General features: G+C 48.4%; 1 protein-coding gene across 1 annotated transcript in view; it reads right to left on the bottom strand.

Annotated features, from left to right (window-relative positions):
* shank3a (SH3 and multiple ankyrin repeat domains 3a) overlaps positions 1-15000 on the bottom strand; it is a 301455-nt gene that overhangs the window by 12902 nt on the left and 273553 nt on the right. The window contains exons 20-27 of the mRNA XM_063197051.1: positions 12943-12966; positions 12213-12313; positions 11744-11846; positions 10446-11128; positions 5424-5594; positions 3590-4451; positions 3219-3535; positions 2356-3155 (exon numbers count right to left, since the gene is read on the bottom strand). Of these exons, the coding sequence (XP_063053121.1) occupies positions 2356-3155; positions 3219-3535; positions 3590-4451; positions 5424-5594; positions 10446-11128; positions 11744-11846; positions 12213-12313; positions 12943-12966 (3061 nt within the window). The remainder of the gene's footprint in view (positions 1-2355; positions 3156-3218; positions 3536-3589; positions 4452-5423; positions 5595-10445; positions 11129-11743; positions 11847-12212; positions 12314-12942; positions 12967-15000) is intronic.

Here is a 15000-nt window from a genome sequence, read left to right as displayed (position 1 = left end):
AATCTCCAAACAGTATTAGGCTACCAAGAAATCCAGCGCGAAATTAATTTAAAAAGTGCGTATTTGAAATTGACAATGATAAATGAATTAAAAGAAATATATTATTTAATTAAAGTATTACTAATATTTTGTAAAACTAGGTCAAGTAGATTATGCAATGACATTTATTTATTTGCTTTCTAATCTTATTTAATTGACTGGACTGGAATATAAAGAAATATTTTGAATGTGTTAAAAATTTGCAGTGGTAAGCATGGAAAAAAATATATTGCAATCAAATGTTTTCCCCCATATCACCCACCCCTGATCTTGGGTGAGCAAAACATTACTCGGTAGCCATGCTTGGAGTTGCGTATTTCATACTTTCAAACAGCATATGGAATACAAGCTCCTGTGTAGGGTTCTTACGTGGACTTTTGGTAAGGTGTGGCACGTGGTATGATACGGTGGCCATTGCGTGGAGTTGATCTCCCACTGCAGGTATTTTGTAAGGGAAGTTTGTTAAGTTTCATGGCAATAAAACTGCCTCAAAATTCAGTGAATTATGGCTGACCGCTTTAATTAACAATTTAGAATGTTCCTAATGAATTAACATCCATACGATCACATTTATACATATACGGATGTTAATCTTCTGTACATAGCCTTTTGCGCTTCTGACACAAATACACACACACTGTCTGTCACATTCTATTCCATCTCCTTACACATATCCATGCACCTCTACGTATGTACATGAGTGATTCTACGATTCGACTGCGCTTTTAACTCCATGGATTTTATTTGCCAATTCCATTAACTATTAACTGCATCCAATGATGTTTTGGACATTAGCACACATTTATCTTTCATATAATACAGAAAGTGTAGACATGGCATTATTTCCCTCTCTATATCTAATAATGGTTTTGGGCTATTTCATGCCGTCCTGTTTTCCAAATGTCAGATTCAGTCTTCATATTAGCATGTAAAGAAACTTGTTTTGGCCAAGACGATTGCAAATGTTGATTCACAGTAATCATCACAATATGACAAAACTGTCAGAAAGACCACTGTCCTTTCCATTATACATGAAATTTGCCATTTTGTGTGTGTCCACGAAAACTGTGTTAACCGTGTCACGGTCTGAAACTCCCTCCATAAATCAGTAATGGTTTGGTCTTAGGCCATACGAATAACATCGTGTGATGTCATAACCTCTTTGGCAGGGTATGGGAGGACTTTTTGGTAAGTTTTGAGCTCCATCCTTCCATAATTTAACCCATTCTTTTTCATGTTCTCATAGCGGGAAAATTGCCTGTCAACTGTGTTATCAACATCTGAATCTGAATCTCATGTAGAAAAACACAGATAAAGCATAGTGCAAATACATGAATTGATTAAGGTGTTGTGGTGGAACTTCTGGGGTCCTCAGTTAGCACAACACCATAAAAATGGCTGAAATGTCAAGCCGTGTTACCGTCAATGGTGTTACAATTAGCTATGACAGTTGAGGAGGAGTATGTTTTTGCCAATTTATCTCCATATTGACAGACAAACAAACAAAATAATTTGTGTTCTAGGGAGATGGGTTTGTCTGCTCTGTTTTTTCTCCTAAAAAAGTGCCGACTTGTTCCCCTGCAATGTTGACCGTAAAAACAGTTGAGTAACACGGTTGACTGTTTTGAAAGTGTTTTTGTGCTATTGATCCTTGATGTGTTGGAAAAATCCTATGAACAGACACTAGGGATTATCTCTGGAGAAGGAAGTCTTGTGTAAGGAGGGTGACTAAATTCAAATCAGACGTTACAGGGATTTATAATGAAAAATGTGTCTGTATCACAGTGAATCATAAAATCCTACTTATGAAGCTCAACAATCACATTTTCTATATCAGTTGCACAGATTAATGACAACATTATTGCTAAGGGACATAAGCACTTTCAAACGTATGTTGTTTCAACTCTGTAGTATTTTTATATATGTTTGATATGACATAGTATTTGTCCATAACACTGTTGACAAAATAATCAAGAACATGTTCGCTTTCATTAGAGTATTTATCAAATGATTTCAGATTAAGCTTGGCAATTTGTTTGTTTGGAAACTTAAATATATACACTATGTAAACGTGTAGGTCATTTAGTTGAAAAAAAATACTGATAATTGACATTTTGCTTTTGCCAAAAGCGCAGGCGAATCGTAGAATCACTCACATATATCTTCTGAATCCTTAAATACCGTATACCCTGCCTGACATACAACTCACTGCTTCTCTTTCCTTCATAACTAGTTGAGTGTATGTGTGGCTTTCCCCACCCACTGCACCTCGCCAGGCGATGCCATGTGTTTGGTGGGCGCCCTTTGGTGTCCTACCTGGCGCCAGCGACGGGCGACTTCCTGCCGGGGTCCAGGGCCCCCACGGGCCCCCCCAGCGGCTCCTCGCCCAGCGAGCGCGTGTCCTTGTTGAGCTGCTGCAGGCGCGAGCTGAGCTCGCTGATCACAGTGGGCTTCCCTTCCTCCGGGCTGAGACTGCCGCCCAGCCCCATCCCCATCCCCATGCCGACCCCGACACCGACCCCCGCGCCGCCACCGTCCCCCCACAGCTTGGAGCGCCTCTGGAACAGGTAGCGGGGCCGGCCAGGGCCCAGACCGGGACCCGACCCGGACAGACCGGACGCGGACGCCAGCCCCAGGCCGAGCCCCAGGCCCAGGCCGGAAGAGGAGGTGGAGCCGTGGGTGGCGGCGGCAGCGTGGGAGGCCAGCGCGGCGGCCTGCTGATGGGACAGCAGCTCGCTGTCGGAGGACTGCTTGAGCAGCGGGTCCCGGAAGGTGACGGGCCCCTTGCTGAGCTGCGACTTGAGCTTTGGCTTGGGAGGCACTGGCGGCTTGTCCAGCACGAAGGTGTGCCCGTCGGCGTGCGAGCTGTAGGTGGTGTCGGTGGGCTCGCCGCTCTCCGAGGACAGCGTGGACATGCTGGAGACGGTGGAGATGGTGCTGGTAGTCTCCAGGTGGTGGTCGCTGGAGCTGCGCGTGTCCACCTCCTCCACGCCCGAGTCCGCCGCCGACACGTCGCCACCCAGCTGCAGCGCTCCCTCCGAGGGGGGCTTCCCTGAGACAGACGGGGCGCCGCCGCTGGGGCTGGGGGTCGGGGAGGGCGTCAGGGTCAGGGTGCTCTGGGGGGAGGGTATAGGGAAAGGAGGAGGAGGAGGGGCGGGGATGCTGGAGGGCTTGGCCACGGGAGGTTTGGTGGTGGTCGGCGACGTGGTGGCAACGGAGGCCGTAGTCGTGGTGGTGGTGGTGGCTGGGGCGGCGGTGGGGAAAGTACCAGGGGCGGATGTGGGTGCCGGCAGCTGGCCTTTACCCAGAAGGCCGTTGGCAAACTCGTCAGGTGGGGGAACCACGCCGATCTTGCGCAGCTCCTCGCGGGTCTCCTCGTCGCTGGACGACAGCATGGCCGCCGGCAGCGCCACGTTGCCGTATGTTTCCACGTCCTCCTCAGAGCTGCCCTGGGCCAGCGTCTTGTCCTGGCCCGGGCTCGGGGGCCGCTGCTGGGCTCCAGCCGGCGTCGACATGGAGGTGGGTGTTGGGCTACGCGCGGTCAGTGCACCAGAAGTTGGGGTGGGGGTGGGGGTGGGGGTGGGTGGGGGGGTGCCAGCAGTAGGGGTAGTAGTTGGGGCGTCTGGACCGGCGGCGGCTTTTGGTTCGGTTGGCGAGGCTCGGGTGGACGTGGGTGTGGGCGTTCCGTCGGCGCCCAAGGAGGCAGACTGCCCGTTGCTGGTGGCATGGACCATGACGAGGCCGGCGGTCTTCTGCTGCGACGTGTCCATGACGCTGATGAGCATGCTCCGCTTGTCCTGCTCTACCAGAGGCCTTGCCTCCATCTCCCGCCGCAGCGAGGTGGGCGACGCCCACTGCACCTTAGCAGGCGTGGGGAAGAAGGACGAGGGCGAATCGCGGCCCCCCGCCCTGCCTCCGACACTGACCCCGACCCCGAGCCCGGCCGAGCGCTCGCTCTCTTTGGTGTGTGCGTGCTCGGGGTGGAAGAGCGCCCCCTGCTGTTGCGCCGGCTCGTGCGTAGTCCTTGGCTCGGGGCTGCTGGAGGGGGACTGCACCTGCGAGCTGAGCGCCCGCTCCCTTGCGGCCAGCGCAAGGGCGAGTGGGGAGTTTGGGTCCAGGGGTTTGCCCGTGAGCGGGTGGATGAAGGTGGTGCCCCCCTGGGTGCCAGGCCGCAGGGCTAGGGAGGGCGGCGGTGGGGGCAAGGGGACCTGCTCGCGGGTCAGCATGCGCTCGTCCACGGACCGCGACGTGATGAGCGAGGGCACGTCGGCCGAGGGCGAGGGTTCCGTGGGGGCGCCGCTGCCTTCCATGGTGCCCACCGACAGGAAGACGGTGGACTTGCGGCGCTCCTCCAGCCGGCGCTCGCGGTCCTTCACGGCTCCGGCGATGGCCGCTGCAAACGGGCCCCGCCCCTGTTGGGGGGAGGACAAAGGTCACTAACTGCTGATATCACCCAAACTTGTACGAAATTCCGAATTGAAATTCACAGTAATGAATTGAAATTCACTGTAATGCCATCATATGAACACTAGGTGGTGGTGTTCTATGTACTCTCAATGGGTGGTGAAGATTAAATTCAAAGAAATTCAAGGTGATGACAAAATAGGAACACTAGATGGTGCTGTATATTTATCAGTATGTGTCTATTCCCTGCACCTGTTGGCCTGCTTCCGGGGTCAGCCCTATGTTCCCACAGCCCATTGGTCCCACGGCCCATTGGTCCCACAGCCCAAATGGTCCCAGCTTATTCCTGCTGCTCCGTTTTCCCACAGTTTTAAGAAATGATTCAAATATAACCCCTAAGCTCTACAACTCCATGTTCCCACATTTCCAAGTCAACTAAGAGAACCAATAGGCCTTAAAATAGTGTTAAAAATCTTAGTGATGTGGGACCAATGGGCTGTAGGAACATAGACACGCTCCCCTGCTTCCACCATCACCTAGTGTTCGTATTATAGCATTACTTTGAATTTCAATGCTTAATTTCGTACAAGCCTGATATCACCATGACCACCAACAAGCACCCATCACCAAGTGTCAAAGGTCAGTTCACACATGTGCAGGACAAACATAATCCCTGACTCTGCATGTAACCATTTACACCACGTCTATTCAATTAACAGCCTGTTTAAAACTTCCTGAGGCCCATCAACACATTTTTCATCAAAATGTTAAGTGTCCAGTGATCCAAAAAAACTTGAAGAAAGCATTGGAATGCTGAGGGATCAAAAACTTATGAATTGTATGTGTGTGTGTGTGTGTGTGTGTGTGTGTGTGTGTGTGTGTGTGTGTGTGTGTATGCGTGCGTGTGTGTGTGTGTGTGTGTGTGTGCGTGTGCGTGTGTGTGTGCGTGCGTGTGTGTGTGTGTGTGTGTGTGTGCTGACCTGTAGCAGGGCCTCCTCCTGCGCGGCGAGCTGCTGCTGGTAGAACTCCATGCGGCTGGTGTGGCTGGTGTGGTGGTGCGATGCCAGTCTGCCCGTGGGGGACAGCTCCCGGTGGTGCCCGTGCACCGTGCCCAGCATCAGAGACGCACGCTCCTGGATCGAGTCCTCCACCTTATATAACATGCACATATGGACACAGTATGGACATTCTCGTTATCCCAAACCGAACCCAAACGCAGACAACAAACAGCACAGAAAGCAACACAGAAAACGTCAACCCAACCCACCCATGTCTGTGTTACAGGGGTGACAATGATCTGTGGGGGAGGGAACAAAAAAAATGGGATTTCGTTTCTGACGGACGTTTTAATATGACGGACGTAAACACAGAGGAAAGGAGTTGATTTTGACAGTCATATGAACATTGATTAACTAATGAAGAACAGGTGGGACAGGAGATGGGATGGGAGATTGGTGCAACGGGGTGGCAAGGGGCGTCACTGGGGCGTAGCAGCAAATTGTGGGCCCTATTAACAATCAGCTCCAATGGACCCACCAGCCATATACTGTATCTACATAAATCAGACACTGCATGGGCCCCCTTTATACATGGGGCCCTGGTGACTCAGTCAGGCCCGCCGACAGGGGGGGGCAAACGGGTATTTTGGCCCAGGAATAAGAGGGGCCCAGAACTGGGCCCCCATGAAGTTGTGATTAATGGTTCTATTTTATTTCAAAATAAGTTTGTTTGAGGAAAGCAGAATGCGCTATATTTCCATTGAATAAATGATCTCTAGATTTTTCGCATTACCTGTATTTAAAAAGGGATCATGAACCCCTGTACCTCCCCCACCCCCAGTGCACAAATGGTTTGGTCGGTCATTACGAGGAAAAAAAACAACTTCAACAACCGCTCGTGCCATTTGCCAATGTGTCTTAGCAGCAGCACAAAGCAGGAGGGGAGAAAATGAAGGAAAAGCGAAAAGTAGAAGAAGAAACCAGGAGCCTCAGGAATTTAGTAAGAAGATTCTTCAGATGATGTAGGTACTAAAGGCAGGGGAGATGAACAAAGAAAAAGTTTTCCATCCTCACCATAACCATGCACTGCGCTTCAGCATTCTGTCACACGGATGAACACAATAGAAAACGGGCATTGCATTGAAACATTTCAGAACCAGAACAGCTTAATAACATTGTACTTCAAATCTGACCGTCAGTCAAGAAGAAAATGCAGATATGAGCCCACACAATCATACCAGAGATTCTAGGAGTATTATAATCTCTGGTATGATTGTGGGCTAATGCGTCGGGCGAGGGAGAACCAACTTTTTAAAGGAGAATTTCGGCCAGTTTGGATTCATATCCCATCTTGGGTGGACCAAGGGAAAAGGATGAAAGGGAAAACCGCGAGAAATTTTCATGCGTGCTGCGCAAAGTTGTTCAATTGCGCCGTTTTCGGTTAAAGCGTGGCCCGTCGGGCACGTTTTAACCTGTTTTAAAGCTCCTAGCGTGTATTAAAACACTTTTGAACGCTTTGGCCGTGGTGTGTGAGCCAATACAAGTCAATCTGGTCAGGTTTACAGTTCCATTACCAAGCACAGGCACTATACAATAGGAGTTTTCAGAAGTAGCGCACCTACCTCTCTCAGCTTCCGCCTTCCACCTCCGTCCGCGAAATGGTTCGCCAAAGTGATACTTCATAGTAATCCATTTTATTTTTGTCCACCAAAGACGAGCCACAGGAAACAAATTCACACGTTTCCATGTCCTGTGTTGTTGTTTTCTCGCAGATTGACTTCTCACTAGTGAACGCAGGTTTGTGACGTCACGGCGTCACATGACTCCTGGAAGGAACGCACATTCGCTCATCCAGTTATTATACAGAAGCGAGAGGCGCTGTCGTAATATTACTGTTTGATATTTTGAGATGGATCCTTCGTTGGGGTCTGGTGGTTCAATTGAAGAGTTTGGCGGCCATGGTTATCTTTTTCGAACCAGAATATTTGTTACAGAATTATTGCCACAATGTCGCACCATCACAGATTACAGTTTCGGGGACGGGCTCATGTATTGTTTTGGGGGGGATCCAGTTTCGGGGTTGGCAAAAGGTGTCGATAGTGCATAAAAGGTTAGTGTAGTGGCCCTCAGTATTAGGACACTCGAGACAGCAAATCGCGTTCTGTACTCTGAACAGCAGCGCATTTTGAGATGGATACTTCGTCAGGGTCTGATGTTTCAATGGATGAGTGACCAGTTTGATGGATGGGGATATATTTTCGAACCAGAATATACAGACGAAGAGTTGCTGGCACAAGATAGCTGAAACTGAGGATCCAGACAACGACGCTGTTAGGTCACGCAGTGGAGAAATGTGGACATTGTATTGCACTGGCCACAGAGGAAGACAGTATGTGTTGCATGGAGTGGGATCTCTTACACCGAATTCCAGATGGGTCACAGAGTGCCGAGTGTTTCACCCAGACAGAGAGGTTTCCCCACATGCTGTACCAGGACGTTTTGGAAGCCTTCTTTTATGTACCAAGAATCAATTGGGGAAAAAAACATCCTAGACCAAGTGGCCCTAATGGTCAGCTGTCTAATGAGTGAGTATAGTATTTTCTATTTATATTGCAATTATTTATTTCATCATCAAGGACTGCTATATATTCTAATCGGTATATTATTGTGATATGCGACATTGTGGCAATAATTCTTTATCTATAACAAATATTCTGGTTCGAAAAAGATAACCATGGCCACCAAACTTCAATTGAACCACCAGACCCCAACGAAGGATCCATCTCAAAATATCAAACAGTAATATTATGACAGCGCCTCTCGCTTCTGTATAATAACTGGATGAGCGAATGTGCGTTCCTTCCAGGAGTCATGTGACGCTGTGACGTCACAAACCTGCGTTCACTAGTGAGAAGTCAATCTGCGAGAAAACAACAACACAGGACATGGAAACGTGTGAATTTGTTTCCTGTGGCTCGTCTTTGGTGGACAAAAATAAAATGGATTACTATGAAGTATCACTTTGGCGAACCATTTCGCGGACGGAGGTGGAAGGCGGAAGATGAGAGAGGTAGGTGCGCTACTTCTGAAAACTCCTATTGTATCGTGCCTGTGCTAGGTAATGGAACTGTAAACCTGACCAGATTGACTTGTATTGGCACACACACCACGGCCAAAGCGTTCAAAAGTGTTTTAATACACGCTAGGAGCTTTAAAACAGGTTAAAAACGTGCCCGACGGGCCACGCTTTAACCGAAAACGGCGCAATTGAACAACTTTGCGCAGCACGCATGAAAATTTCTCGCGGTTTTCCCTTTCATCCTTTTCCCTTGGTCCACCCAAGATGGGATATGAATCCAAACTGGCCGAAATTCTCCTTTAAACAGCGCTATGCAGCGCTATGCAACCTTATAAATGCTACACCTCCGCTTAGCACAAATGCTAATACATTATCAACGTCTTAACTTTGTGAGGAGAAATAAAGTGTAGATTCGTTGTGCATAGTTTTCTGTAACTTGACTTGTTCCTGTGTTAGCCTACTCCTGCTGTGGGGAGACTTTGATGAGAGAGAGCACAGCAGCATACTCTGTGTGTTCCACTGTTCACTTGCTGACTGGCACCACACGTCACTTGAAGTCAGTCAAAGGGATAGGAGGAAAGGGGGCCCATTCAGAGATTTTTGTCCCGGGCCCAGCCAAAGCTGTCAGTGGCCCTGGACTCAGTCACACTTTACCCCCCTGTACGACACCCCTGACCAGGGCTGGATTAAGATGGACTGGGGCCCCTAGTAGGGTGCATCAAACGCCTCTACGTGTGAAATTCTTGCTCTGCTTTTGCAAAGTTGTTCCTTTGTATAAATATAACACTCGTGTAAAATCGTAGTGAATTTGGTTAATGTTAAAGGGTGGCACAATATGCTTGACATTTTGAATGGCAGTGGATGGGCTATTTTAGCTAAATTCTTGAAAAGTGTGTTTTTACACTATTTTGGTCAACATTAGTAAAGAGAATCATTTGGAAGAATGCAGTTCCCTTTCCACTTTCCCAGATTTAACATTTCCTGTGTCTGTTTTTTAGAGCCTTCCTTCAGCATGGCTTTAGGCCCCATTTGCTAATCTTTTAGCGATGTTCGAACACCCATGTATCTATTTGGCCATTTTTCTGGGTTTTGATGTCCTGGGGAAGTGGAAAGGCAACTGGAGCATTCTTCCAAATAATTGTCCGTACTGTTTTTGATCAAAACAGTCTCAAAATATACTTTGCACAGATTTAGCTAAAAATGCCCATTCACTACCATTCAAATTTTCAAGCCTATTGTGCCACCCTTTAACATAAATTAAATTTGCTAGATATTTACAAGGGAGTTATGATAGTGCAAAGGAACAATACTGCAAGAGCAGAGTGGGATATTGCAAAGTTTTCATTTTTGAGGGGCGATGCACCCTAGCCCCTAGGGCTTCCGCACACTGGCTCCGACAAAGTGCTGAGCACTGCTCAGCTAAAATTCGATTCCACTGTTTTCAATAGAACCACGCACACTGGCGCCGATGTCCGCGGACGATTGCCGATGTCGGATAGCAATTAGAGACAAGTTCTATTTTGTCAGCGCCGCCCATTGACTATCAATGCAATGTTCGTGTGAAATTGGGTTTGGGGGTCCAAATTCTGTCGGAAGCAAAGTGCGCCGCAGTGCTGTCGGAGCCAGTGTGCGGGCGGCCCTAGGCTACAGGTTGCTGTGGGGCCCCCCCAGAAGGCAAATTGCGCGTCCAATTTACATAGACAGGTCATAATTATGAGCTAGAAATGAAGGATAATGTGTCTACCAACTATACTGAACACAACAGATACATTTTTCAATATTGCATCTTGTTACAATTTAGCAATATTTCACTTTTGACCAATCAGGGTCCCCTTGGCAGGTGGGGGCCCCTAGGCTACAGCCATATCTAGCCTGTGCATTAATCCGGCCCTGCCCCTGACTACTACCACCCTCACCAGGCTCACCTGCAGCTGCTTGACGAGCGGACTTTTCCTGCGCTGGGGCTTGGAGGGTGCGGGAGGTGTGAACATGCCCAGGCTGAACTGGCCCACGTTGGCGTAGGGGTTGTCAATCACGCGCCCGCCGCCGCCACCCTTCCGCTTCAGCCTCTCCGGGGGCGGTCCCTGGGAGGAGGAGGCCATGGAGGGGCGGGGCATGTCAGCCTGGGGCTCCATGGATGGCAGGTGGCCCCCCAGGGAGCCCGAGGAGTCCTGCAGCAGGATCATGGAGTGGGCCTTCTTCTGCCGCTCGGGGTGCGAGGCCGCCGGGTGGTGGTGTAAGGGCGGCCCCGGCGACGTGGACGAGCGCGAGAAGGTGGGCGTAGGGCCGCCGTGGTAACCGGCAGCAGCGGCGGCGGCGGCGCTGGAGATGGCGTGCAGGCGCGGCTCGGAGCCGGGCCGGTAGCTGGAGCGAGAGAGTTCGTGGAGGCGGCTGGGTGGAGGGGGCGGGCAGAAGGCCGGGGGCGGACCCGTGTCCAGGTAGTAGAGCGAGGACGGGGGAGGGGGAGGAGGGGCGGTCTGGGGAGGGGGAGGGATCATGCCCCCGTGGTGGGCGGCGTGCGGGTCCCTCAGCGAGTCCGTCATGGAGGAGCTTCGGGGGAAACGATGCTCCGCCGCCAGTGCTGTCAACCGGTCCTCCTCTGTCGCCCCTGGCAATCAACAGGTCAAAGGTCAATGGTGGATTTGCAGGTGAGGTCACAGATTAATTACACTGGTCTGGTTTGATGAGTGTGTTTGTGTGTTTGTGTTCTACCAATGCATCAGTCATGGTTTTACACCGTGATTTTTGTGTTTATGTACACTAAGGCTGTGCAATTAATCGAAATTAATCAAAAATCACGATTTTAATGGTGATCGCAACGGGGACAATATAGTGTTCTGCTTTCGGGCGTCCTTGAATCCAGAGCATGTTGACAGGCTGGTGTTTCTGGCCAAAAATCTGTAGGCCTGTCTAAGCTTCATTACATTGTCCTCTACATGAGTAGTCTACAGATTTACTTTGTTCATCCCTATAATATTATACACTATTTCATTTTGTGATTTTACAAATGTATTATTCTTGGATAATCACGATTAATAATCGTGATTTCAATTTTGATCCACATAATCGTGACTATCATTTTTTCCATAATCGTGTGGACCTAATGAAAAGTATGTGTATTTGATTGTGTGTGTGTGTGTGTGTGTGTGTGTGTGTGTGTGTGTGTGTGTGTGTGTGTGTGTGTGTGTGTGTGCGCATGTGTGTCAATGTGTTTGTGAATTACCAAAGCTCTTGGTGCGTGGCATTGCTTTAGACAGCTGGATGTGTCGGTCCAAGCCGGGGTGCAGCGCTCCGTGCAGAGCCAAACCTTGCCGCTCGAAAAGGGACTGTGGACACACACACAAATACACATACACATACGCACACACATATGCACACACACACACACACACACACACAGAAACTGAAATCAATGTAACGCAAATTCAGAGCAAAAACATGTAATGTTGTGTGAGAGTCCACAGTATGAGGTGTGTGTGTGTGTGTGTGTGTGTGTGTGTGTGTGTGTGTGTGTGTGTGTGTGTGTGTGTGTGTGTGTGTGTGTGTGTGTGCGCGTATGTTGAGTGTGTTGAGTGTGTGTGTGTGCTGTGCATCTGTGTGTGTGTGTGTGTGTGTGTGTGTGTGTGTGTGTGTGTGTGTGTGTGTGTGTGTGTGTGTGTGTGTGTGTGTGTCCGTGCTGTACTGACACTAACACTAATCTCTGCTGGTGTGATGCGGCGGCTGGTGGGTCTCTGCTTGACGGTGGCCGTGCGGTACTCGCCCTCCTGAGAAGCCAACATCTCATCCAGCCTTTCTGTGGACACACACACACACACACACACACACACACACACACACACACACACACAGACACACACACACACACACAAACAGAGGACACGCGCGCACACAGAGACACGCACGGACGCACGCACACGCACACAGACACGCACGGACGCACGCACACGCACATGCACATGCACATGCAGATGGTTAGACTCACTGTTATTAATATTAATGAATAAACTCCACATTCTAATTGATCACGGTGTGAAACGGACATGTGTGTGCTTTGTTCACTACTGTATTACGTGTGTGTGTGTGTGTGAGCGAGAGAGCGTGCACGCGAGAGAGAGAGAGAGAGAGAGAGAGAGAGAGAGAGAGAGAGAGAAAGAGAGAGAGAGAGAGAGAGAGAGAGATAGCTGTAAATAAACTAACAAATGATGGTCTGGTTGTACAGATGGAGGCTCTGCAACCCTCTCTACTCCCCCCTCTACTCTACTCCCCCCTCCCCTCATTCCCTCACTCGCAATCTTTGATTGCTGTAGGCCACAGCTTCTGTCTGTTTGTGTGTGTGTGTGTGTGTGTGTGTGTGTGTGTGTGTGTGTGTGTGTGTGTGTGTGTGTGTGTGTGTGTGTGCGTGCGCGTGCGCACACTACTCACCTCCTCTCCTCCTCCTAGCCGAGGCTTAGCATGAAACAAACATAGAATCACTCAGCTTTGAACCCCCTTTTCTCACACACAGTAAACAGTATTAACACATGCATGCGCACACACACACACGCACGCACGCACGCACCACACACACACACACACACACACACACACACACACACACACACACAGGGCCGGTTCTGGCTTATTTGGTGACCTAGGCGAGTTTTTTGAAAGAAAAAAAAAATCTTATACCTTACAGAACACAGGAGTAATATCCGTAGTAAGCTTAACTAAATAGCATCAAGAACAATAACCGTTTTTCATCAAATGGATTTGTGGTTCATTTTGACAGGCGACCAACACATCAGATTGAGTCGCATGAAAGTAGCTTCACTGTGTGGTGTGTTGGATGTGATGGTGGTGGGGCCCTCAACCCCAGATGAGAGGGAGGTTATCAATGTGTTTGAATTGTAACGTGAAATTGAAATGCCAGGAGAGTGATACAGTAGGCCTACATTTGCATGTAAAATGCATGTGTAGACAATAAGCCTACCAAGGGGGTCTGCATTGATCTACACTACCTACAGCATCACAAAGCATGGCAGCATAACAATTTTAATAAGCTACACATTTGTGCTGTCTTCCAAACCAATTTCATTTCTGGACTGGAAATAGTGGTGCATTTGTGAGTAGGAGCATGAGAAGGGGGCTATCTATGTGTTTGAACTGGAGGGACAGGGTGAGAGAAAGGGAGAAGAGCTGTCACGCTATTGAATTTCATAATATACAAAATATAGTAAATAGCCTGACTTGTCTGCAGTGCATGGTTCTGTTACATGATTAATGTAGGCTATGTCATTCTGGTCTGGAAATTAATGTTTTTTTTTAAGCTTACAACTTCATGTGGATGGAAGGAGATATGGCTGCTAAAATTGTTTTAAACATTGCACCAGTCTTACTTTACATTGCTTGTCAACCTAAGCAAGTAGGCCTATTATGATATCAGGTGGGTGTTAGTGAGTAGTGAGTAGTGAGTAGGCTACTAACAGCTACTTCACTGGATTTCATTGCTTGGCATACTTGGCTAATGTTAGCATGCTAACTAGCGATTTCTCTGATCAAAAACGAAGCTCTTTTTCTCTCTAATTCCAAATAGTAACCTCATAACTATTAGGCTTTCCATAATCACAAACGGTTGCTGATTAAATCACATAGTTCCAAAACACCCTCTGAAACTCCTGCATCATGCAATGAGTGGTTTAATGAGAACATAATAATCTCCATCCAGCAGAGCAGCACTACTGTTTGCGCTTGCCCCCTCTGTCTCTCGAGTGAGTCTTGTAGCAACCCAATGTAAGTAGGCTGCCGGATGTGAGTGCCCGGATATCCGCCCGAGTATTTACGTCTATTTTACCTCAGCTACTCGCGTTCGGTCGTGTATTTACGACAGTTTAACCTCAGCTACTTGATTTCGGTCCGATTTGAGTCTGACTGAAGGAGGGACATAGGTGCCGTGCGTAAAGAGCCCACCGCACATCGCCGTTTCGGCGACACCAGAAAGTTCCTTGATCTCCCAATCAAAAGAATAGACCCTGTGACATCAAAATAATAATAAAAAAAATACACAATGCAATTATAACTTAAAAACCAATTGATTTGGGTGTAAAAATTAAACTGTCTCAACCGGGCACCCAAAGTGAATTCATCAAAAGATAACGGCGTTACTTTCTCGTCGGCATTATTTTGTGTTTATTATCCAGGAGGACTGAGCTGAAAACTGCAGCAGTCACCTTGCACAGTTCTAGCTGCTCTGAAGCACGTGCGTGTCTAAGCAAATCATCCTGCCCATTCGCAATGTTAAATAAAAAGTTTTGCACAAGGCTAGGCTATAGTCTAAAATAGACACTGGAATAGCCCGTTTCGGAAGGCATTAAAGTCACGAGTTTACCCAGTCTAAATGTAGCTAGCACCCGGGAAGTTTCTGAGTTTTACTCCTTACATTAGTGAAACATAATATCAGGATATCCAACAAGTTAAAAGAATATCTGGGCATAACATTTAAAA

The sequence above is a fragment of the Engraulis encrasicolus genome, chromosome 4 (genome assembly GCF_034702125.1).
Source record: "Engraulis encrasicolus isolate BLACKSEA-1 chromosome 4, IST_EnEncr_1.0, whole genome shotgun sequence".
In the NCBI taxonomy this organism is placed as follows: Eukaryota; Metazoa; Chordata; class Actinopteri; order Clupeiformes; family Engraulidae; genus Engraulis; species Engraulis encrasicolus.
Note: the sequence above shows the minus strand (reverse complement) of the source record. Positions and strands in the feature narration are given on the sequence as shown.